Source organism: Doryrhamphus excisus, linkage group LG9 (genome assembly GCF_037039965.1).
Source record: "Doryrhamphus excisus strain RoL-2023G ecotype Guam linkage group LG9, RoL_Dexc_Guam_v1.1, whole genome shotgun sequence".
NCBI classification, from domain to species: domain Eukaryota; kingdom Metazoa; phylum Chordata; class Actinopteri; order Syngnathiformes; family Syngnathidae; genus Doryrhamphus; species Doryrhamphus excisus.
The window spans coordinates 4,954,923-4,976,534 of NC_136365.1; the positions used below are offsets into that span (position 1 = coordinate 4,954,923).

The window sequence follows — 21,612 nt, forward strand, 5'->3', positions numbered from 1 at the left end:
AACTGTTGTTGTTACAGTTAAAGGTAAGTGTTTTTTTTTGTTTTTAAAATGTACAATTAAGAGGGGTTCACTTCTTTTTACACTTGCATTACAATTGCTACTGTTTGTTAAAATCCATCCATCAATTTCTATGCTGATTATCCTATTTTTCTATGCCGCGAGCATGCTGGAGCCTATCCCAGCTGTCTTCGGGCGAGAGACGGTGTACACCCTGGACTGGTCGCCAGCCAATCACAGCTGTTTGTTAAAACCATTTCTAAAAGGTAATTTAAAGGATTAATGATGGTGACATATGGAAGATATTATTCTTATTCCATTATATTTTAATGAAAAAACTGCTTTAGAATCCGAACAAAGACTAGTTCAAATTCAATTGTTTTCAGTTAGTGAAAAAAAGGTGTTAGTTACCCTTACCCTTTGCCTGCTCTCTTTTCCCCTCTTCCTCTTCCCCCTCCTCTCCTTCCCTCTGAATAAAGATGTCCTTGATGAAAATCAGCTCCTTCTTCACCTCCTCCTGCTCCTCTTCCCCGAGGGAGGAGAGGAAAGCTTGAACCTGTGAGTGACACTAGGTTTTATCTCTTAAGACACACCAAAATGTTGTTTTTGTTAGTCTCCTGCAGGGCTGACCTTGACCTCGCTCTCATTGGACAGGATCTCCAGGGCCTCCAGGTGAGACAAACCCTGGTAGTCATCAAAAAGAATCCCGTAATGAGCTGTAGGTGCGCTGATGGGCTGGCTGCTCAGACGGGCTCGCTCCTTCTCCTTAGCTTCCTTCAGCATCTAAAAAAACAAAAACATAATGGTGTTATTAACCTATATATGTTTACATTCCATGAATGTGTGTAACAGACATAACTTGCCTGACTCAGCGATGCGGTCTTCTGCATCAGGGTCTTGGTCTTTTTGAAACCTGGATCACTCTCAGCCAGCACAGTCATGGTCTTCTTTCCAATGAACTCCAAAGCATCGAGACCACCACTGATCACAGATTTACCCTGGGTTGAATAATTGATACAAACATACACATTACAAGAGAAGAATATTTTTGAGAGTTAAATATAACAATTTAAGGCTTTAGAATTTTTTAAAAATAGAGCAAAAAACAGATCTCAAATTATTGCCCCTGAATATAGTACTTATAGCACAGTAATATGTTGTGAAATGATACACAATGTCATGGTTTTATTGGTTCCAGATGTGCTGAACAAATTACATTAAAGCTTATTTAATCCAAAAACATATTAGGTTAGGTCAATTGATGTATGTGAATGATTGTTTGTCTCTATGTGCCCTGTGATTGGCTGGCTCCAGGGTGCTTGCATGGTCAGCTGGGATAGGCCGGGTATCGGCATACAAAATGGATGGATAATATAGTGATGGTAATATTAGTATATCAAGAACATGCTGCTGTAATGGGAGCCAGTGGTCACAAATTGGTCCCGTGGGTAAAGAGTGTAGGGGTAAATGCAAATCTCTTATTTAAAACAACTTGCAATAAACGGGATACAACACACACGGTCTGCCTATTATTATGGATAGGTATTTTTAAAATGATTTTTTTTTATAAAACAGGAAATGCGCTAAGAAGTGATCTTACAGTGTTCTGCACAGCATTGGAGATGGCAGAGAAGACACCCCTATTGGTGGTGGTGGTGGTGATGGCTTCTTCAGATTTGGTCAGATCAACGCTTTCACCTCCTGGTTTATCCTCTGATGTGTCCTCCTCTTTTTCTATGGCCTCCTCTCCCACGGAGGTCTTGTGGAGACGCAGTGCTTCTCCTGCCTTCACTTTGACAGAGGACAGACTGTGACCTGTTTGCACAGGAAAAGAAGAACATGAAGATCTGTAGATGGATGGATGAGTATGGTGGGAGGGTCTAGAGGTGACATACCCACTGTAGAGGTAGCGCTGCTCAGGAGAGATTTGCCCCATGAGCCCCAACCTCCCCAAACTTTCTCCTGTTGTGATTTCTGCACACACAATAACACGTTTAGATACAGTATGACTTTATTTGAAGATTTCATGTTAATGAACTAACCTCCTCTCCATCTTCCTCCACTGAATCTGCCTCCAGGCTCACTGGTTGGTCACATTCGGTCAGCTGACTCTCAGAAGACATTTGACTCTCTTTGGCATCCTCTGACGTCTGCAGCAAGCTCTCAAGGGTCTGAGGAGGCTGTGGGTGTTCTGATGGCGACGTGATGTCGTCTGGGACATCATGGCTGCAGCTGAGATCACAGTGAGGTGGATGTTCAGGTGCTACCTCAGAAGGGGCAGACTCCGACATGGTGATCTGGAGGGGGAGACATTACAGTATATGTTTAAAGCTGACTATAACGATGACCAACTATCACCTACACTAAACTCATCACACAGCAACTTGACATTCAAAAGATACTCAAGAAATAAACAATGCTATTACTAATACATTTTCCCACAATACATTGAATCCAAGCAATGCATTAATTGGTGCCTTCTGGGGCGCTGCAATGATGTCAGCCTCCTTCTGGGCTAATAATAGCAATGCCTTAACTATTACTATGTTTGTATTACTACAAAGAAAATTTTGAATTGACATATTCCTTTGCCGGCGACCTAGGAGATCTAGGATACACTGGGTTCGATTCCCCGCTTGGGCATCTGTGTGTGGAGTTTGCATGTTCTCCCCGTGCATGCGTGGGTTTTCTTCGGGTACTCCGGATTCCTTCCACATTCCAAAAACATGCTAGGTTAATTGCCGACTCCAAATTGTCCATAGGTATGAATGTGAGTGTGAATGGTTGTTTGTCTATATGTGCTCTGTGATTGGCTGGCGACCAGTCCAAGGTGTATCCCGCCTCTCGCCCGGAGAGAGCTAGGATAGACTCCAGCATGCCCACAGCCCTTGTGAGGATAAGCGGCATCGAAAACAGATGAATGAATATTCCTTTGCCTTCATTGTCATTGACACTGGCAGTCTTGACATATGCTGGGAAATTAGCAAACCGCAGAAAAATGGTGACAAATTTTAGGGTGATGTACTGTTAACTTGTACGAGGTGGAAAATGTATGAATATCTCATATTTATACATCACTTTTTGGAAAGCAGGCACATTTTTGTTGTTTGGGTCAAATGAGTGAGTTTTTAAAGCTCTCTGATTAATTGTTGTGTTAGAAATGATATTAATAAGACTCAATGAAGATACACACAGTATACAGTACAAGTCGAAAGAGTCACATCGCCATCTTCTGGTTATTTGTTGTAGATATCGACAAGAGTTCATCCTGTTGTTGATAATCATGAAACATATTTACATTGGCAACGTCTTCTCAACCAGAGTGAATCACGTGACTGAGGAAAATATATACACAACTCGCGTGCATGATACATATATGTTTATTGCTACATAGTAAGCACATTTCCATCTATGGCATAAATAAGGGCGTTTTCAGCGTGTCTCTGAAACTTCATATCATTTAAGATGATTTAATCAACTAGTGTAGCAACGTAACAACTTTAAGTATTAGCAAAACAACAAAAGTCCATGTTTGCAGGCGATTATCACCGCACTGATTTGACGACAAGTCACACAAGAGTGGGCTTAGCTCCTTCAAACGTCGTCGTTGTGTAAATTTGTGATTTTATTTAGAGGACTTTGTGTTGTTGTTTTTTTTTGTGAAATGACGAGGTTGCAACTCACCAACTCGGTACCAGCCGGCGTCTCCTCTTCCGCGCCGCCACGTCTGCAGGCCAGTCACAGCCCGAGCCGAAGAGTAATACGACTGTCAAGATTACTCCCCACTTCCGCTTTGTCTTGCTCGTGTCCTGACCAAATCTTGGGACTACTGTCCGCAGTAGTCAGCAAGGACCTACAATTGAATAGGTTTATCAAATCGTCGTACACGTTCGGAGTACGCCCTGTAAGGAATTTCGTACTGCTTAATTCAACGCACAGGTCAGAGTGAGTGAGTACATTGTAAACTGTTGTCCGCGTCGTCCCGCCCACCTCTCGCGCTTACCATCATGGCGGACTTTCCTCTCTATGGCGTTCCTTGGCAGTGAACAGCACCGAAGACTAACAACTGTCAAGATGAATCCCACCACTCGAAGCAGAAAAGCAGATCGCTCTGCTTCTGGGTTACAGTTTTGAAGACCACAGCGGCACTAATTTTTAAATCTTTAATCGTATTTAATCATTTTTTTTATCTTCGTTGCGTTGGAGCAATGGTGCTTACACCTTGAGCAACAAGACGATGGTCAGCAAAAGATTGTTAGATGTTAGATGAACATAAACACAACAAAAAGGTGAAATATTGATAATAACACACTTTGTCACTTGTAACACAAACCCGAGATGCATAATACATTAATTAAAATAAATTAAGGTTATTAAGGTTAATAAATAAATTATTAACCTATCTACATTGGGTTGGTCTTTTTAGAAAGATAAAAAATATATAATAGACCTCAATAGACCCATCCTTTGAGTTTTCAGTATCCACACAAAATATGTCCAAACTTTTGACGGTTGTTGTACTGTAGTGAAAAAATAATGAACATAAAAATCAATAACTGATGTAGTTTCACAAGCACAAATGTCAAACACAGCACACCATTCTTAAAATAGTATCAATAAGTTTATTAAGTGGTATGAATATTATTTGTTTAAAATGCAAGACTTGCAGAAAGACCTGTACAGTTATATATGTTCACAGTTTAACACATTCCCTTTGCATTTTCAACATAGATTAAAAAGGAGATAACATTACACAAGTGGGTCATATTTTTTCATTATTATGAGTATCAAAAATCATGCTTAATAAAAAAAAATCTTTAATTGCCCTTTCAGTCCAACAATATATATATATATATATATTATATAAATATATATATAGTATATAATATATATATTATATACATATATATATATATATACTATAATATATATATATAACAACTTATATTTGCAAACACAAAAACCTGTACATGCAAAGAATCTCAGGAGCAAATGCAGATCTGTTGAGCTGCTACATTTGGTATGAGTATGTGTAGGGAATAAATGTTTGACTAGGAATATTTATTATTTTAGCAATAAAGTGCACACTGCATGGAGACATGAACACACACACACACACACACAAACTGCTTTGTTCTAAGGTGATAGCTTAATAACACTAAGCTGCTAGCACCTCTGATTGGAATGAAGTGGTAACATAGAAAACAAAGGTAAAGGCTCGAAAACACCTCACACACACGTTCCTTGCCTTCAATATGTTCTTGAGTAAAAAAGTGTTGGGGGGGTGTCATGTTATCAGAAAAAAATAGAAATGTTAGAAAATAGTATTTGCTTTTATATTTAAATATAGTTCATTTCATTGATCTGTTTTAATGAACAAAAAAGTGACGTCTATCAAAGTAGCCCCTGCAATGATTTCTATATTTTTATCTGTATATAAACACTTCTACATATCCCCACTCAAACAATAATGCCTCATGTGCAGCAAGGTTGACATTTAACAAAGAAACAAAAAAAAAATCCCAAAACACGTTGCTTTCCAACCTACATGTAATATAAATGTCCTGGGTTGTGCTCCATTAAAGTGTGCATCTATGAGCAAGCTTTATGTTCAAATGAACAGGGTTTTTGGTGCATGAGTGTGTGTGTGCTTTCCATGGCCACAAGGGGGCAGCACACTCAAGCCAGCTGAGATGTTGCAACCCCTGTGAGAAGAGAAAATGTTTACATTCCCCCCAACATGAAGATGAATGATTAAGGTGTTTGTGAGAGTAAGGCTAAATAGGTGTCACACATTTAAGTCCAATATTTATACCCCCCTCCAAGTCCAAGTGGTACAGACCAATGTTTCACACCAGAAACAAGATTCTTTTTTTTTTTTTTTTTTTTTTTCACACCAGCAGGTGACGCTTCTTGTGCAAGGCCAAGTGGTCGGAGCGGGAAAAGCTGCGCTCGCAGTCGGGACACTGGAAAGGTTTGACTCCCGTGTGCTTGCGGAAGTGTCGCGTCAGCTCGTCTGACCGGGCAAACTTCCACGTGCAGCCTTCCCACATGCACTTGTAGGGTTTCTCGCCTGCATGGGAACACAAAACACGCCAACGGGGATCATTTGTGAGGGTTCGCCAGGATGGAAAGGCGCTTGAAAGGAAAGGTCACAACATTAGGTACACAGGTGATGATACCCTATACAAAAATAGTCTCAAGAAATGTGTATAAAAATAGAAATACTGTATTCCGGCATATAAGACGACATGCGTTTTCTATACTACTTGTTCTCATTAGAGTAATGCGAGAAGCCAGTTGTGATAGGCTCCAGCATACACACGGCAGTATAGAAAATGGATAGATGGGAATACACCACATAATGACGACCATTAAGGTGTACCTAATGTTGTGTCCAATGAAGCAAAATAAGAGTATGTTACCGGTGTGCGTCCTGCGGTGTGCTTTGAGGTGAGAACTCTTGGTGTAGACTTTATTGCATCCTGTGAAGTCGCAGCGGTGGATTCTCCTCTTCTTCAGCGTGTCTGGAGATTCCGCTGGAAGAGGATGCTGAGCACCCGAGCGAACGATGACTGACGGGTTGTTGCTAGTAAAGAAAACAAAGGCAGAAAAGATGGAAGTGTTAAGGATTTTTACCAGCAGGGGGCGTCGGAGTCACATACTTTTCAATGACAAGATGTCGAAATCACACAAGTTGACTGTAATTTGGCAGCAAGCAAGCCTCCAAGTGCAACAACAACAACGTCTGCTTGTCAGGAAGTTGAAAAACAACCTCCCGCCCTTTTCCCGTCCGACCACACCTTTTTGCTTTGTGTCGTCACCTTTAGTCTCTGAACATTGCTAGTCACCCTGAAAATAGTATAATAGTGTAATAGTAGTGTAATAGTATCAGCAATAACTGACTAATTACTGCGGTGAAAGAAACAAACAAAACAAGACATACACTGTGTACAAAAGGAAATCAAATAATATTTGGCTAGGAACTGAATATTTAGCAATATTAACAAGACCTGAGAAAATATGCACATTTTACGGAATGAAATGGAAATTTGACATTGAAAGAAAAAACATTTCATTAATAACATTAATTATTACATGCTTCCGTTTACATTCATTGTAACCAACAAAAACAATTTAAATTAAACAAAAGCATGAGTAAAAACAATTAAATGGTCCTAAATAAAAATGGACCAAGAGTTCCAAACTTCCCTTTTTTAGAAAGTTTTTAGAAATATACCCACTAAATAATTTGAAATTTTCAACACTCTTTGATTGAAAGACTAGATAAAATTCAAGCAAGATTTAATATCTAAAAATCAAATGCTGGACATACTTGCTTATCTTAAACACAATTTAATCAAATCGGAATAATCTGTCAACAGATTAAAAAAACTGGCCTCGCTGAAACACTTGACACAAGAAAAATGCCAACTTTTGGCAGATTATTTTGCTTATTTTAATTAGCTCAAATTTTTGTGCATATTACATAAGATAAGTAAATTGATCTGACATTCAAAGTACCCGGTTAAAAAAAAAAATCTTGTTTGCCATGTTTGATTTTGACTTCAGATATTTAATTTGAATTTTGCTTAGATTGACACTCTTTTCAGTGTAGTAGTTATTCTAATGACATTATTCAAAGAAACATAATGACATACTGTTATGATAGCATCGCTAAAACAACACATCTAATGGCAGCAGGTCGCTATTCAAGCTAAGCCCCCCCCCCAAAAGAGGATCTACTTTGTGAAATAGAAGAAAGACACTTTTTGGTGGGGCTGGAGGTTCAAAAAAAGAAGGAGTGGTCGAGGGCTTGTGTTCAAGTGGCGGTTAAAAGCAGGTGCAAGTAAGGTGTTGAAATATGAATCTGTCTCATCGGTCCACTGCAAAGGAATGTGCGGCTAAACACACACACACACACACACACAAACACACACTCTTCCACCAATAATGAGCAGTATAGAGCGACAACATGACATATGTAGATTTCATGTACACTATATAAAGTGTTGGCATTTACATGGATTATGACATGGATGAAGTGGATGGATAGAAGATGCGGTACATGCGGCTCTAAGAAAACACAGGAAGCTAAAAAGGACAGGAGGTGGGGGTGGGGGGTTATGAAAGAGAGAATAGGAAGTGGAAGAGCGTGGCGGCAACAGGATTCGGATGGCTGATATAAACTTGTAAGGCCGGGGAGTCGTAACGACTGGAAATAAAAGAATAAACAGTGCCCAGAAGGAATCTAGCGGGGGGGGGGGTGTTATCTAATCTCCCTCCTGTTCCCATCCACAGTGGTTGAATGGTACAATAAATGGAAGATCAGTGTATCCAAATCAAATATTTATTATAATTACCGTTTGATATAGTGCCCTATTGACCCCAATATTAGACAACCTGTTTTTGGAACAATAAGTCATGTTTTCAATATAATTTAAATCATATTTATTTCATCATTTTTTTAGCTGCTCATCTTAACTTTAGCTTCAGAGCTCCTCCTCTGTTGTTTCCTAACACACTTTCAGAAGGTTGTTTTCCATAAGGTGTCTGTGTCACTGATGTGTGTGAGTGACAGGAAGAAAAGCTCTAATTCTTGATAGGAAAAGTCGTTAATTTTGTAATAATCTATAATGTGGACTTGAAGAAGTGGGACATGACCAGAGAAAGTTAAGCGCCACTTACTCATATTCGTTTGGTATCCTGATGACTGATGACTTGATGTCGTGGCTGCTGTGATGCTCATGCATGAGCTCTGACTGAGGCTCTGTTTTGATTGGCTTTTGTAGGTCGTGGGCGTCGCCTCTCCCGTCGTACGACTTAATGGATTGAACTGTGAGGAGACAAAAGTTACCGTCACATTGTGGCATGAAGACATGATGTTCAATTTGCGGAGACGTTACTGTTAAAAACATTTCCTAACTATGTAACCAAACACCCAACTACTAACAACAATAGCTGATGTGACTGAAACATGCTGGGTGCATTACCACACTGCACCTCAGGAGGCGATAATGAGTCAATGAAATGAAAAACAGGAAGGTGACACCTGCTAACTGAAGTACCGTACTACTATTGAATGTGAAAGTGTCTCTTAATTTTGGACTGGCACTGTAACGAGTTGACTGACTAATTGGAGGGATTACTGCCTTGCTCATGCTAGAAGTGGTTACATCTTTTTGTTCCACGATTTTTACATCAGTGGCTTTCTAAAAGCTGAATGATGCGCTTAGCTTACAAAAAAAATAGTGTAGGTTTCACCTGTCTTGTGCTCTCTGCTTCGATGATGATGGTGGTGGTCGTCGTCGGTGGTAACAGGAGGGCTCACCATTATGGGCTGGTGCAGATGGAGAGGGGAGGAGTAGAGGACAGACAGAGGCACCATGACCGGAGACATCATGACCCCTCCCGAGCTCTGGATGACACCCGAGCCCGAGCCCATCAGAGGAGCCACCATGGCTTGGTACGGTAGAGAGGCGGCTGGCGACGGGAGGGTGTGAGACGGGGAGAGGTGTCGCCGGTTCAGCTGGGGAGAACAGCGCGGAGAGGCTCGGCTCGCCGTGCTGTAGGGGGACGGCGGGGTGCTGCGTGAGGAGGCCGGAGAGGAGGCAGAGGAGCATGGAGGTGAGGAGGAGGCGGTGGAGGAGGAGGAGCGTTTGCTCACAGACAGGTCCACGGGCTCCAGCTGGGTGTGTGAGGGGTTGCTGGTGGCATGGGACTGGGCGAGGGCCTGCATGTGGCTGTGGTGGTAGAGGTGGGCCGGGTGGGAGAAGATGACTCCGTATGGCTCGGGGTTTTTCACGAGCGACGAGTAGAAGGACTGCAAGAGGAAGGAGAACAAAAGAGCATGAGATGAAGCTTTCCGGCACTGAAAACATGCTCATAACTTGCAAACAACTACTGTACAGTCAGCCAAAATATTTGACCCTTCTTTGCCGGGGGAATGTCTCTCAGCACTGTGTGTGCGCGTTGATGATGAGCTTGCTGTATGGCGCCGTGTTGTGTGTGTGCAGCCATTGTATGCAAATGTCCACTGTACCGCAGCCTGTTTGTCCAGGAAGAGTTGGAATGTGGGAACGAGGCTGTCTAGACACGTACGGTAGCATGTCGTGTGGGTTGTTATGTGCAGGCTACTGTATGGCATCGGAAAACATGCTCAGGCACGATGTAAACACAAACACACGTACACATGCATGCCTTACCGTGTCCATGTCTGTCTTCAGAGGGTAGTCATACATCAGCATGGCTGCACTGGCCCAACTCCTACAAAAGACGACATGAGGACACAATTCAGCTTCCAACACAAACACAACACAACACAAAAATGAGTCAGGTCTTAAATATAAGATTGGGTGGTGACATTTGTGGTAAATGTATGCATAACTTCTCTTGTTATTATTGGCAATTCATTCATTCATTCATTTTCTACCGCTTTTTCCTCACGAGGGTTGCGGGGGTGCTGGAGCCTATCCCAGCTGTCTTCCGGCGAGAAGCGGGGTACACTCTGGACTGGTCGCCAGCCAATCACAGGGCACATATAGACAAACAACCATTCACACTCACATTCATACCTATGGACAATTTGAAGTGGCCAATTAACGTAGCATGTTTTTGGAATGTGGGAGGAAACCGGAATACCCGGAGAAAACCCACACATGCACGGGGAGAACATGCAAACTCCACACAGAGAAGGCCGATGGTGGAATTGAACCCTGGTCTCCTAGCTGTGAGGTCTGCGTGCTAACCACTCGACCGCCGTGCCGCCTTATTGGCAATTATCATGAATAATAGAAGGTATATTTTATTCATACAATCATAATTGGGCACTACAAAAAGTATAATTAATAATAAATATATACAGTTATACTTTACACGTGTAATGTATTTCATTATAATTTATCATATTGTTACAAGACAAAAAACTAAAGTTTTTGGACAACCACATCAATTGCTGGAGTTAAGATCTACATTTGCTTTACTGCATCCTGGCAATCTTGCTGTTGTTTTGTCTGACCGGCTTCGTCCACTTGTTTACTTTGTCTACATCCTGTTTCTGTGAGAGCGTTTTCAGTCCATGACTTTTACTTGTTAATAAACACCAGCTTGTTTCCTGTTGCGCTCTGCATTGTAACAACGATCACTTGCCAGTTCATCAGGCCGGACTATAATGAAGCGTAGCCAAAAAGCTCGCCAAACACACACACACACACACAGCGGAAGGCGGTTTCATGAAAGACTAGGTGCAACCACCATGACTATGACGCTTCCTAAATGAGTGTGTGTGTTTAGGTAACATGACCTATAGGCCTACTGAGAATATACTCAGTGTAAGGAGTCTATGTGTGTGTGTGTGTGTGTGTGACCTGATCAAAGTCCACAGTCTGGAGTCAAGTAAGCCTTTAATTATTAACAAATGGATACAGACACAAGGTGTCACACCCTTCCACAAACACACACACACACACACACACATTAGGATTCCAGCTGGCCAGCACACCAATGGGACAGCAGGATGCTTTCTGGCTCAGGAAGGGCGTGAACATGACGAGAGAAGCTTCACCCATCGTTCAAGCTCCGGAGAAACAAAAGACTGAACAGTCAGGTGTGGCCTGTGCGTGTGTGAGCGGGTGTGCGTTGTGCAAATCTGAGTTTGTATTGTGTTTGTAGTTCAACTGGAGGTCAAGCCGTTGTTCTATTGTTGCTGCCAATCAGGTGGCATTAAAGAGCTTCTCGCCGTCCAACTCTTTGGACAACATTGAGGCTTGGTGGTATGGATGGGTAAGACAGGAAAAGTAGCTCCATGTGACTAAAATAATTAGATTTGTGTGTATCATGTGTTTGTTCACACTATTACACAACACCTTTGTTAACATAGTACTTTACAAAACATATTCAGGCTTATGTAAGAGTTAAGAGTTAATTCCTCTATTAGTCATTATCACGTAGATTCTCCTATAGTTGCTTGGGTGCGTGGTCTAACAAAAGCCAATAACTGCTGGGGGCTCTAATTAATAAACATTAGGTCAAAAAACATTGGCATTACCAGCTGTGGCTGCAGAAAGCGTCCTGGTGTAGTTTCAGCTTTATGGACCTCTGCATGCGCTTTAAAAATGTCAGTGAAGCTACTCAGCTGTTGGTGTTAAACGCCTGCATGTTACACTTGCAATGCTTTTGCAGTCAATGACGTCACCAGTGGTATCAATTTCTTCTATACCGCTATTACAACATTGGTTCAACATTGGTGGTGTGTTGTATAATATACCTGTTAATAAATGTACCATGTGGTCAAAAAAGTCTGTTTTTCCATTTTTCCAGGTAGTCATTATCAAATTAAAACGTGATATTATATGATATATATAGCATCGCAGTTGATAGCGCCCCATATTACAACGTCAATTAATCTTAGCTTCTGATAGCTTGCAGAAAGTGAACAATTTTGGAGAAAAGAAAACAGACAACAAATATTAGGAGACCATTAAAAAAAGTGAAAATTTTAGAGAAAGTACAGAGTTGGTCCGTCGCTTCGTCATTACCACTTCCACTACTCTGTGAAGACTTTCTACAAGACATTGGAGTCTCACATAAACTACATTGTGACAACCTAAAGGAAATTAACACTTACATGTGTCACAACCTCCCCACTCCCAAAGCGCTCTGCAATCCTGTAAATCCTGCAAAGCCACAGGCGCTTGTCAAACAAAACATTTCCCCTCTCATTTCATGTTCTGCGAGGTGATTTACGTTCTGGGGGTTAAATGTCCTTATCAGAGAATGCAGTTCATGAAGAAAACTGGGTGACCGAGATGCAAGGTCACTAGGATGTGGGTTGCTTTTGTGTATACTATTCCTTGTTCATGCATGTTTCTCACATTTGATATCATCTAAACTTACAAAGGAGCTATCCATATGGGTACACTTGCGGAGTCTAAAGATATGTCTAATACAGCGGGTGCCAACCTCACATTTTGTTTTCCCATAGGGAATAATGGATAATGCTTTCCACCAGTATGATTAACATTATTAACTGTAGATAGGCAACGTTACAAGCAAAAAAAAAAAGTATAAACAAAAAAGCTTCTTACCTATGACCAGAAATGACGACCTTCATGGTCATAATGGGATAATCCCCAATAATAGTATTGGGACAGCACTGGTTATTGAACATTCAATTTCACGCATGACAGCAAAGTATGCCATAATTTCAAATATTTTACATCATATTCGGCTAACCAAGAGGGTCAAAATATTAGAAACCGGCTACATGCTACAACACTGTAAACAACATTAGCATTACAGTATCCCCTCACGGTTGCCCTTTTGCAGACTCACTGTTTTGCAGATCTATTTCTCTTCTCTCTCTTATGTCTGCACCGCAGATTGTCTTCTGATTGGTTGTAGACCATTGTTAATCTTGCTAACTGCCAAAACTGTAAACAATAGAAAAAACGACAACAACAGGAGAAATATGTTTTAACAAGGATACAAAAATGCCGCAGCCGAACGGCACCAAGACAGCGAGGCACGATAAGAGTGAAATACGCATGAATCGCTTCATAATTTCTTGTGTCAAACCTTGTAGGTTTGGTATTGAAACGAAATTTTAACTTTAAGAGTGTTCAAACAAGAGAGAATTGTGAGAAAATGTCAATGTCTGTCTTTGAAAAGTGCATAAAGGTTTTACAGCCTTAAATGTATATAATAATTGTAAGATATATATATGTACCACTTTGCAGATTTCACTTATTGGAGGGTATTTTGGGAACCCATCCCAACCAGGGAACACTGCATTCCCTTTCTCAAGGCAGTTTTTTTGCACTGGATCTATATACTTAATGGCTGAAGTGCTGTGAACCATTCACATTGATTGAAGTACTTTTTTGTACCCAAATTCATACACACACACACTTCGCTGTGCACCCAGTGTGTACTGCACCTACTTGGTAAATAAGTAGCCTACCTGTGTGCTCTACATTTGTGTGTGTATGTCAAGTGTGGTCTGCAAATATTGTCTTTTGAGGTCAGTGGCGCTACTGTGTGCTCAACCCTAGTCTGCAAACACCTCCCACTTTAACCTCCCTCTCTCTCTCTCTTGCTGCACCTAACACATCTTCTACGCCCCTCACCGCACGCTCTTCTTTTCCTCTTGCTCCATGAATGATAAAGAACAACATGACTGAGGGGGGAAAATATTGTGGCTTGGAGTCTCTGGCTACTGAGTCAACCACACACACACACACACACACACACACACACACACACACACAAACACATGAACAGAACCACACATTACGTTTCTGCTTGCTCAACAGAATACACACACTAAATCACGAAAGGGCTAAATTATAACAGACATAGACACATGCTCATCTACACACACATACGTACACATGCACAGACAGAGTGGGGGCTTGCGCGTGCACGCTCTAATGGCAAAACTGCTGGAGATGATGAGATCACCAGAGAGAGAGCTGAAACCTCCAGACGACAGCTTTGTCCAAAAAACACCCCACAACTCACATTTCTCCCCCCAGTCTTCTTCTACTTCTTCTTCTTCTTCTCATACTTTACAGCCTCATTTCTACTGTGAGCTCATTCCTATTCTTTACAGCCCCCCACCTCCTCGCCTACGGGGGGACGGAACTGATTAGTTCTGACTGATTAGGATGCTAACTGCATGACTCACCAAGGTGGTGAGCTAATATCGGAGCGTACCGCGTCAGTGTGGAGTCACTTTTATTTACACCACCACCCTCCCCCCCACACACGTTTAAACCATTACGGTATGTGTATGTTTTTTTCACATAGTAGACGAAAAACACTGTACAAGAACCCCTATCCTTGAAAAGACAAGCGTCGTAATGTGCATGCCAAGCCAGTAAGAGGCGATGTCATGTATGAATACCCTAAAAATTGAGGCTGAAAAACAGCTACTAAGAGGGACTGGGTCGGGGTACCAGAGAGGGTGCCGTCACTTTCTAGGGGCATAAATAAAAATATACTGCAAACATGTTGACTAAACAGGCTAAACATATTTAATTTGTGTCCGTTATGTTAAAACAAGATGATGCCAATTTTGTGACATGCAAAAGTGCATCACAAAGATGATGAAATAAATAATGCAAAACGCCTCAATGTGTATTTTGCTGCATCCAAAACATATACTTGTACTAAAATAATGAAAAAGACACTGACACAAAATCAGAAATATAATGTAAAGTCCAGGATACTGTTTTTTTTTTTTTTTGCATGATGAGAGTTTGAAGCGGGGGTCCAGCTACTGTTCCGTGTCATGCAAGATACGTCGCCATTTTGGAGCGTGTTTGTGACAATTTAAGGTAAGTTTAAAGTCTTTCTAGAGATAGATATAGATACTATGACACTATTTTCATATGGAAATGGGCTAGAAAATAACATTCAGTTCTGCTAGCTCTGTCATGATATTGGTACCCGTTTCAGGGCAACGTAAAACCACTGAATAAGTGAATAAATGTACATTTGTACAATTATTTCATGTTATATTTATAGAACCAAATAAAAAAAGGTCCCGAGCCCTGGTAAAGGTAGTCCACGTTCCACCAGTGATACAGGGTGAGAATCAGTGTCCTAACTGTTTCTAAATCTCTCCACTCCACAGTCTCCAGTTTGCTGCAGCAGCCCTCAGTCTCCTCTTGGATAAATCCTACTACAGCTGTTGTTTATACTGCGGTATACTCATGTATTCCCAGATAGAACATGTTACAAGCATGTCCGTTTTTACAGACAACAGCATCCAGTCCCCACTAAAAAGCGTTTTTTAAGGGTTCAGTTTTGATCTGTTTTCACTTAAAAGCAGACTGATGTAAACGGGACCCTTTAATGTTCAACCTCCTCTGATGAGCTATGCCTCCATCATCATCATCATCATCATCTCTGACCCCTGCCTCATCACCCCTGGTGCAGTGCTCTGACTCACACCAGCTTGGAGCCCCCCTCTCCAGCAGACTGCGAGGATCTCTGGAGAGCCAGACATAATGTGAGGAAAGAGGAATCTATCATCAGACACAGTACACACACACACACAGTACTCACAGTACACACACTTGAAGACACAGTGGACATATGCTGACTCGTGCACGCTCCTCAGGGCCAAGAGGTGAATCTTTCCAGAAAGGAGCAGAAGCCCCTCAGAGTGCTTGTTATTATTTCCACACTGCGTGATGGGTTGGGGGGTGTAAAGAAGACAGAAAGAAGGGAACAAGGGGAAAGAGGGCTGCTTCTGCTGCTGGGGGCCTGTGGTTTCCTGTCCCCCCCTTCCCCTAAAAAAAATAAGAGAGCGGGGGAATGGAAGAAAACCAACTCTGACCTAAAGTATGTCAAACTGGAAGAAACGAGGAAGCAAATATGACAAAACTTGAATGAACCTCAAACGAGGGGAGGTGTTGTGTTTGTGGGAGGCGGGAAGAAAGAGATCCGGGGGGGGGGGGGTTAAGACATTGGAGTTGTGTAACAGCTTTCATTTGACGTCTGTTAGTGTGTGCGTTCTTCACAGACAGATGACCAAACCTTCTGTGGCCATAAGTTTAATGTTTAGCTCTTTACCGTCACCAAGACGTGCCCTTTGAGCGGTGTGCGTGTGCATGCACTCTTACGCATTTTGTTCCACTAGATAACATCAGTATGTTGATTCAGGGAAAAGAGGAGCAGGGGTGCGTGGGTTTGTTGTGTTAGCGTCCAAGGGGGGTGTCACACCCCTTTGGGTGTCCAAATACTAATAAATACGTGTCTTTAAAGCTCCACCAGTGCACACAAAGGAGTATAATGTGAGACAAAGAGTCTGACGTTGCCCCCCCCCCCTTCAAACACGTCCACATCTCTCTCTCTCTCCTTGCTCGCTGGCTTCTAAACAGGATGAGGGCTTCATATGCCAAGTGGAATGTGTGACGCAAGCCTCAGCCTTGAAACAAAGCACAGGAAACATGGAGAGAGACGCACGCAGCGAGGACGAGATGGTGGGACTCAAACACACACACACACACCTGTCACATCACGCACCCGCCACCTGTCATGACCTCTGACCTCTTCACGAGATCAATACACAGCATCAGACAATTTGGTGCCTTGCTCGACAACACCTCAGTCAAAGTAGGGGATCAAATCCGGGTTCCTTCGGCCGCAAGCCGCTGCTGTAACTACATGTCCTTGTTACACTTGAAACTGATTTAGTCACAATCATCAGAAGCGATTCGTCACATATGGACCCCCACAACTGCTGGGAAATGCAGGGAATTAAACCTTTGACTCTTCAGTTACAGGCGGCAGCTATAACCACTTATTCACAATGTCATTTAAGATGATTAAATAGATTAAAAAACATTTCAGAACCATTTTTTCCTCACATACACACAACCTTACACAGCAGATCAGATATAATATATACAGGGAATCGAACCCGAGACATTGTAGCCGCAGTCGTAACCACTTCATCATATGCAAGTTCAACATTTTTTTAAATAGAGGAAATAATATTTTACACAAAGGACAAACAAAATTCTGACACAGGGTTGTATTCACCCATTCAGGGAATCAAACATGAGACCCTTAAATCACAGGCCACTGCCAAAAGCACATTGAAAACTGACTGACTAAAACAAAGAAAAAGATAAGACACTTACATACAGTATGACCTTGTGCTGTTTGCTAGATTTATGCAACAAATTGAACATGGGGCCCTTTTCAGTCGTAGGCCACAGTCGTAGCCGCTTGTTCACTTGAAGGATACAGTCTGACCGATTGTCCACGTTAAAATTTAAGATGTATCAAAATATATCAAAACTACAAAAGCACTCAGAAAGCGCAGACCTCCGACAAGCACCATATTTTTTTTCAAAGTGCACTGACCATTTTTTGTGGAGTTACATGGTTCTATCTTGCACTGTTAGAGCAATATTTTAAAAATTCCTGGATGCAGACGGTGATCCGGATCACTCCCAAAATTTTATCAGTTCGTCCATATCCAATTTCCAACAATCCTGATGATTTAATCCAAATCCATTTAGAACTTTTATTTTGAACACAAAAACGCACAGCAAAAACTGAGTTTGGCGGAAGTAACAAACTGCTCACACACATGCCCCACACAACTACCCATATATATGCAGGGAATAGAACCTCTGTCCCTTCAGTCACAGGTCGAAATTGCAACCACTATTCACAGGTTTGCATAACAGTGTTCCCTTGCTACATCGCAGGTCACCTATCACAAAATTTTGCGTGTTGTCTTAAACAGCAAATGAACTTGCATTGTGTTCTGCGTCCTTGTGGTGTATTACAGTGATCTATCAGTGGTCTGTGGGATGGGTCTGTTATTGTACTTGCTACTGCTACCAGTAGAGGGTGTTGTATACTCATGTGAGAGTTGAAGATGTGTCCAGTTCTTCTCAGTCGGTGTATAAAGCCACAACAGTCCGGCTACGGGAAAACTCGTCCATTGTTTTCGGTGTTCTGGCAATGATCTACAGCCAATCTACATGTAGGAATGCCTGTTTCCTGTTGTATGGTCGCTAGAGCTACAAGCACTCGTACACGCTGAATGTTGGCAGAAGTTACACAGCTGTAAATTAATCTTGGATTCAGGGAGGATGACAAGAATATGTATGAATAAGCTTTAAGAAGGACATAAAAACGCTACAGCCTAACGGTGCCAGGACAAGCTGTGAGTGAAACAGCCAGAGTCACTTAATTTCTTAGTCTCGTAAATTGATCGCTAAAATTAAAATAAAATTTGAACTTTGAGAGTGTTTAAACAAGACAGAAATATGAGAAAATGTTGACGCCTGTTTGAGAAAAGTGTATGGTGAGGGGTTTTACAGCCTTAAACATATATAACAATTGGACAAAATATGGTTGGCTACTGGTCGCACCGTGGATGAGGGGTTAGCATGTTGGTCACATATAGTCAGGAGATCGGGAAGACCTGGGTTCGGAGCTTCGCTCGGGTATCTCTGTGTGGAGTTTGCATGTTCTGCCCGTGCATGCGTGGTTTTTTTTTCCCGGGTACTCCGGTTTCCTTCCACATTCCAAAAACATGCTAGGTTAATTGGCGACTCCAAATTGTCCATAGGTATGAATGTGAGTGTGAATGGTTGTTTGTCTATATGTGCTCTGTGATTGGCTGGCGACCAGTCCAGGGTGTACCCTGCCTCTTGCCCAAAGTCAGCTGCATGAGGATGAGGATAAGCAGTATAGAAATGGATGGACATTTGGCCATTTTGCAGATTTCACTGATTAAACTAGGTAACATTGTGCTGTGCAGTTAACAAAAACTAAATCAAATCAAAAGACACGTGAAGCAAACTGAATCCAAATCGAATGACTGTTTAAATGTCATTGTGGACAAGCAGTTATGGGAATCGGACGTCGGACCTTTCACACACACACGCTGAAGTTGTAACCACTTTTAAGAGAAAATTTTAAGAGAAACACACAGACCACTAACTGGTCAGATACATGCAGGGAATCGAACCTCAGACCCTGAAGTGGGAGGCTGTAGTCATTTGGAATTTTTAACTTTTCAGCACATTTCTGACATATGGTATATGACCTCATATGGGGAATCAAACTCGGGACCTTTTGGTAACAGGGCACCGCTTGTCCACAGAATTACAATTCCACTAGTAAGTCCCAGAAGAAGACGTACAGTACATGCCAAATTCAGGAGTACATAGTTAGAGTACTACTTCATTATATATATATATATATATATATATATATATATAAATCAGTATATAGAAAGTGTATCAAAAACTCACCTTCCAGATGAAACAGGATCCGTCTATTTGCTGGATAAGGACTTTTCAACTACTTTCTCCGCTGTACTCCGTTGGAAAGTGACTGCTGCTCGGTCCGGGTCGGCGTCACGGACATGAGACCAACTAGTCAGCGACACACAATTTAGCAAACTCGCTTGGTAGGCATGTTCGTGTGTCTTCACTGCGTCTTGTACAAAGTACTTCTGTCACATGATACATGCTCTGTTTTCTCCGTGGGGTCGGGCCGCTGGGCGGGACCGGGGCGGGGTGGGCCACTGGAGTGTGTCAATGTGTGTGTGTGTGTGTGTGTGGAATACTTCTTGTCTTTAACGTCCAACTATCATAGCTGATATCTCTTATACAAATAATACAAATAACATGTATTTGTAACACAATCAATTTTCAAGTTTTTTTTAAGTCAAATTATTACCACCCCTACGTGAGTAATGGTCTCACCTTGGCCATTCTAATGAACGATTTCTGGCTCAGCTACTGCTACTGCGTTTTTATGATACCATGAAGGAAAAAACTTCCATCTTCAAGGACACATCACCTCTCTACCTTGTTGAGCTACCACCAGGTCTTGGTGGATAGATGTGTAAAAAAAAAAAAAAAAAGTTACCTTTGCGTTCCTACCTTTTATCTGTATGTGAAGACTTTCCTTCTCCAGGAAAAGTACTGGTGCTTTGCTGTAAAAGAGTATCACCTCCTGGTAAGTTTGGGGATATAAACATCCAAATTAATTAATTCACTCATTCAGCAGAGCAGATAAATGTATTGAATACCTTTGATTTTAGCTAGCTAGAGCCAGAAGAAAGAAAAACAAAAACATTGCCTTTTCCTCTGTGGAAGAACGGCGGTGACAAGCACCTTTCACCTCACCAACGCCCCCACACTTTCAGGATGAGGGGAGTACTGCAGCACCTGGTCGTATGACATTCAATTATTCATTCATTCATTTTCTACCGCTTTTTCCTCACGAGGGTCACGGGGGTGCTGGAGCCTATCCCAGCTGTCTTCGAGAGAGAGGCGGGGTACACCCTGGACTGGTCGCCAGCCAATCACAGGGCACATATAGACAAACAACCATTCACACTCACATTCATACCTATGGACAATTTGGAGTCGCCAATTAACCTAGCATGTTTTTGGAACCCATGCATGCACAGGGGAGAACATGCAAACTCCACACAGAGATGGCCGTGGGTGGAATTGAACCCTGATCTCCTAGCTGTGAGGTCTGCGCACAAACCACTCGTCCGCCGTGTCGCCCTGTATGACATTCTACTGTCTAGAATAAAGATGTCACACTTACATTAAAGACACAGGCTGTAGATAGTCATGGTGTATGTTTCTGCAACATTGTTGGCGACATATAGCTAAACTGGCTAAAAAGTGAACTAGCACAGGTGCACTACAAAATTTAGTTTTACATTTATAGTTTTACATGCCTAAAACCATTCTAAATGCATGCCAATGATGAATGAAAGGGATAAATAAACATTTAAGGTTACTTTGACCTTGGATGAAGATGTGATCTTTGCCGGTGTTGCAGCAAAATCAATATGGACACCACCTTCGTGTTTTGCTATGACTTAGTTGTTGAATTCTATAGTGTTTCTCCCCACATGTCTCTACGACTGCACCTTCTTTGGCTTCATTTGTGGTTAATTTGCAGTTGTGATGTGTTGATCTCACTACCATAGCGTGTCTTTTGCAAGAATCACGTCTTCAGTGACAAAAAGTAACATTCATCCCTTTCAATGGTCATTTAAAATAGTTTTATGCATGTAAAACTATAATTATACAACTGGAATTGAATGTC

At 41.8% G+C, this 21,612-nt stretch overlaps 2 protein-coding genes across 3 annotated transcripts in view; both read right to left on the minus strand.

The window, feature by feature from the left end:
* Nucleotides 1–3,918, minus strand: part of fam114a1 (family with sequence similarity 114 member A1) — a 28,188-nt gene extending 24,270 nt beyond the window's left edge. The window contains exons 1-7 of the mRNA XM_078793263.1: nt 3,682–3,918; nt 2,040–2,294; nt 1,893–1,971; nt 1,598–1,812; nt 861–995; nt 628–780; nt 415–553 (exon numbers count right to left, since the gene is read on the minus strand). Coding sequence (XP_078649389.1) covers nt 415–553; nt 628–780; nt 861–995; nt 1,598–1,812; nt 1,893–1,971; nt 2,040–2,288 — 970 coding nt within the window. The 5' untranslated portion in view covers nt 2,289–2,294; nt 3,682–3,918. The remainder of the gene's footprint in view (nt 1–414; nt 554–627; nt 781–860; nt 996–1,597; nt 1,813–1,892; nt 1,972–2,039; nt 2,295–3,681) is intronic.
* Nucleotides 3,919–4,613: 695 nt separating this feature from the next.
* Nucleotides 4,614–20,543, minus strand: klf3 (Kruppel like factor 3 (basic)). 2 transcript variants are annotated; one of them, XM_058065498.2, is made up of 7 exons: nt 20,424–20,543; nt 19,788–19,910; nt 10,203–10,263; nt 9,262–9,820; nt 8,686–8,833; nt 6,423–6,586; nt 4,614–6,070 (listed from the first exon to the last, which is right to left on the minus strand). In XM_058065498.2, the coding sequence occupies exons 3-7, from the start codon at nt 10,242–10,244 to the stop codon at nt 5,889–5,891; spliced, it is 1,095 nt and encodes a 364-aa protein (XP_057921481.2). In that variant the 5' UTR covers nt 10,245–10,263; nt 19,788–19,910; nt 20,424–20,543; the 3' UTR covers nt 4,614–5,888. The 2 variants fall into 2 exon arrangements, with proteins under 2 accessions (XP_057921481.2, XP_057921480.2); XM_058065497.2 differs by lacking the exon at nt 20,424–20,543 and having other exon boundaries at nt 19,788–20,018.
* Nucleotides 20,544–21,612: the final 1,069 nt, after the last annotated feature.

What these genes read in the sequence shown, in the direction of transcription:
- klf3 (XM_058065498.2), bottom strand. Translation starts at nt 10,244, where the DNA reads ATGCTGATGTATGACTACCCTCTGAAGACAGACATGGACACG. An exon ending in TGAAGACAGACATGGACACG is followed by an intron (nt 9,821 to 10,202) that starts GTAAGGCATGCA and finishes TTCCTCTTGCAG; the next exon opens with TCCTTCTACTCGTCGCTCGT. An exon ending in AGGATACCAAACGAATATGA is followed by an intron (nt 6,587 to 8,685) that starts GTAAGTGGCGCT and finishes TTTCTTTACTAG; the next exon opens with CAACAACCCGTCAGTCATCG.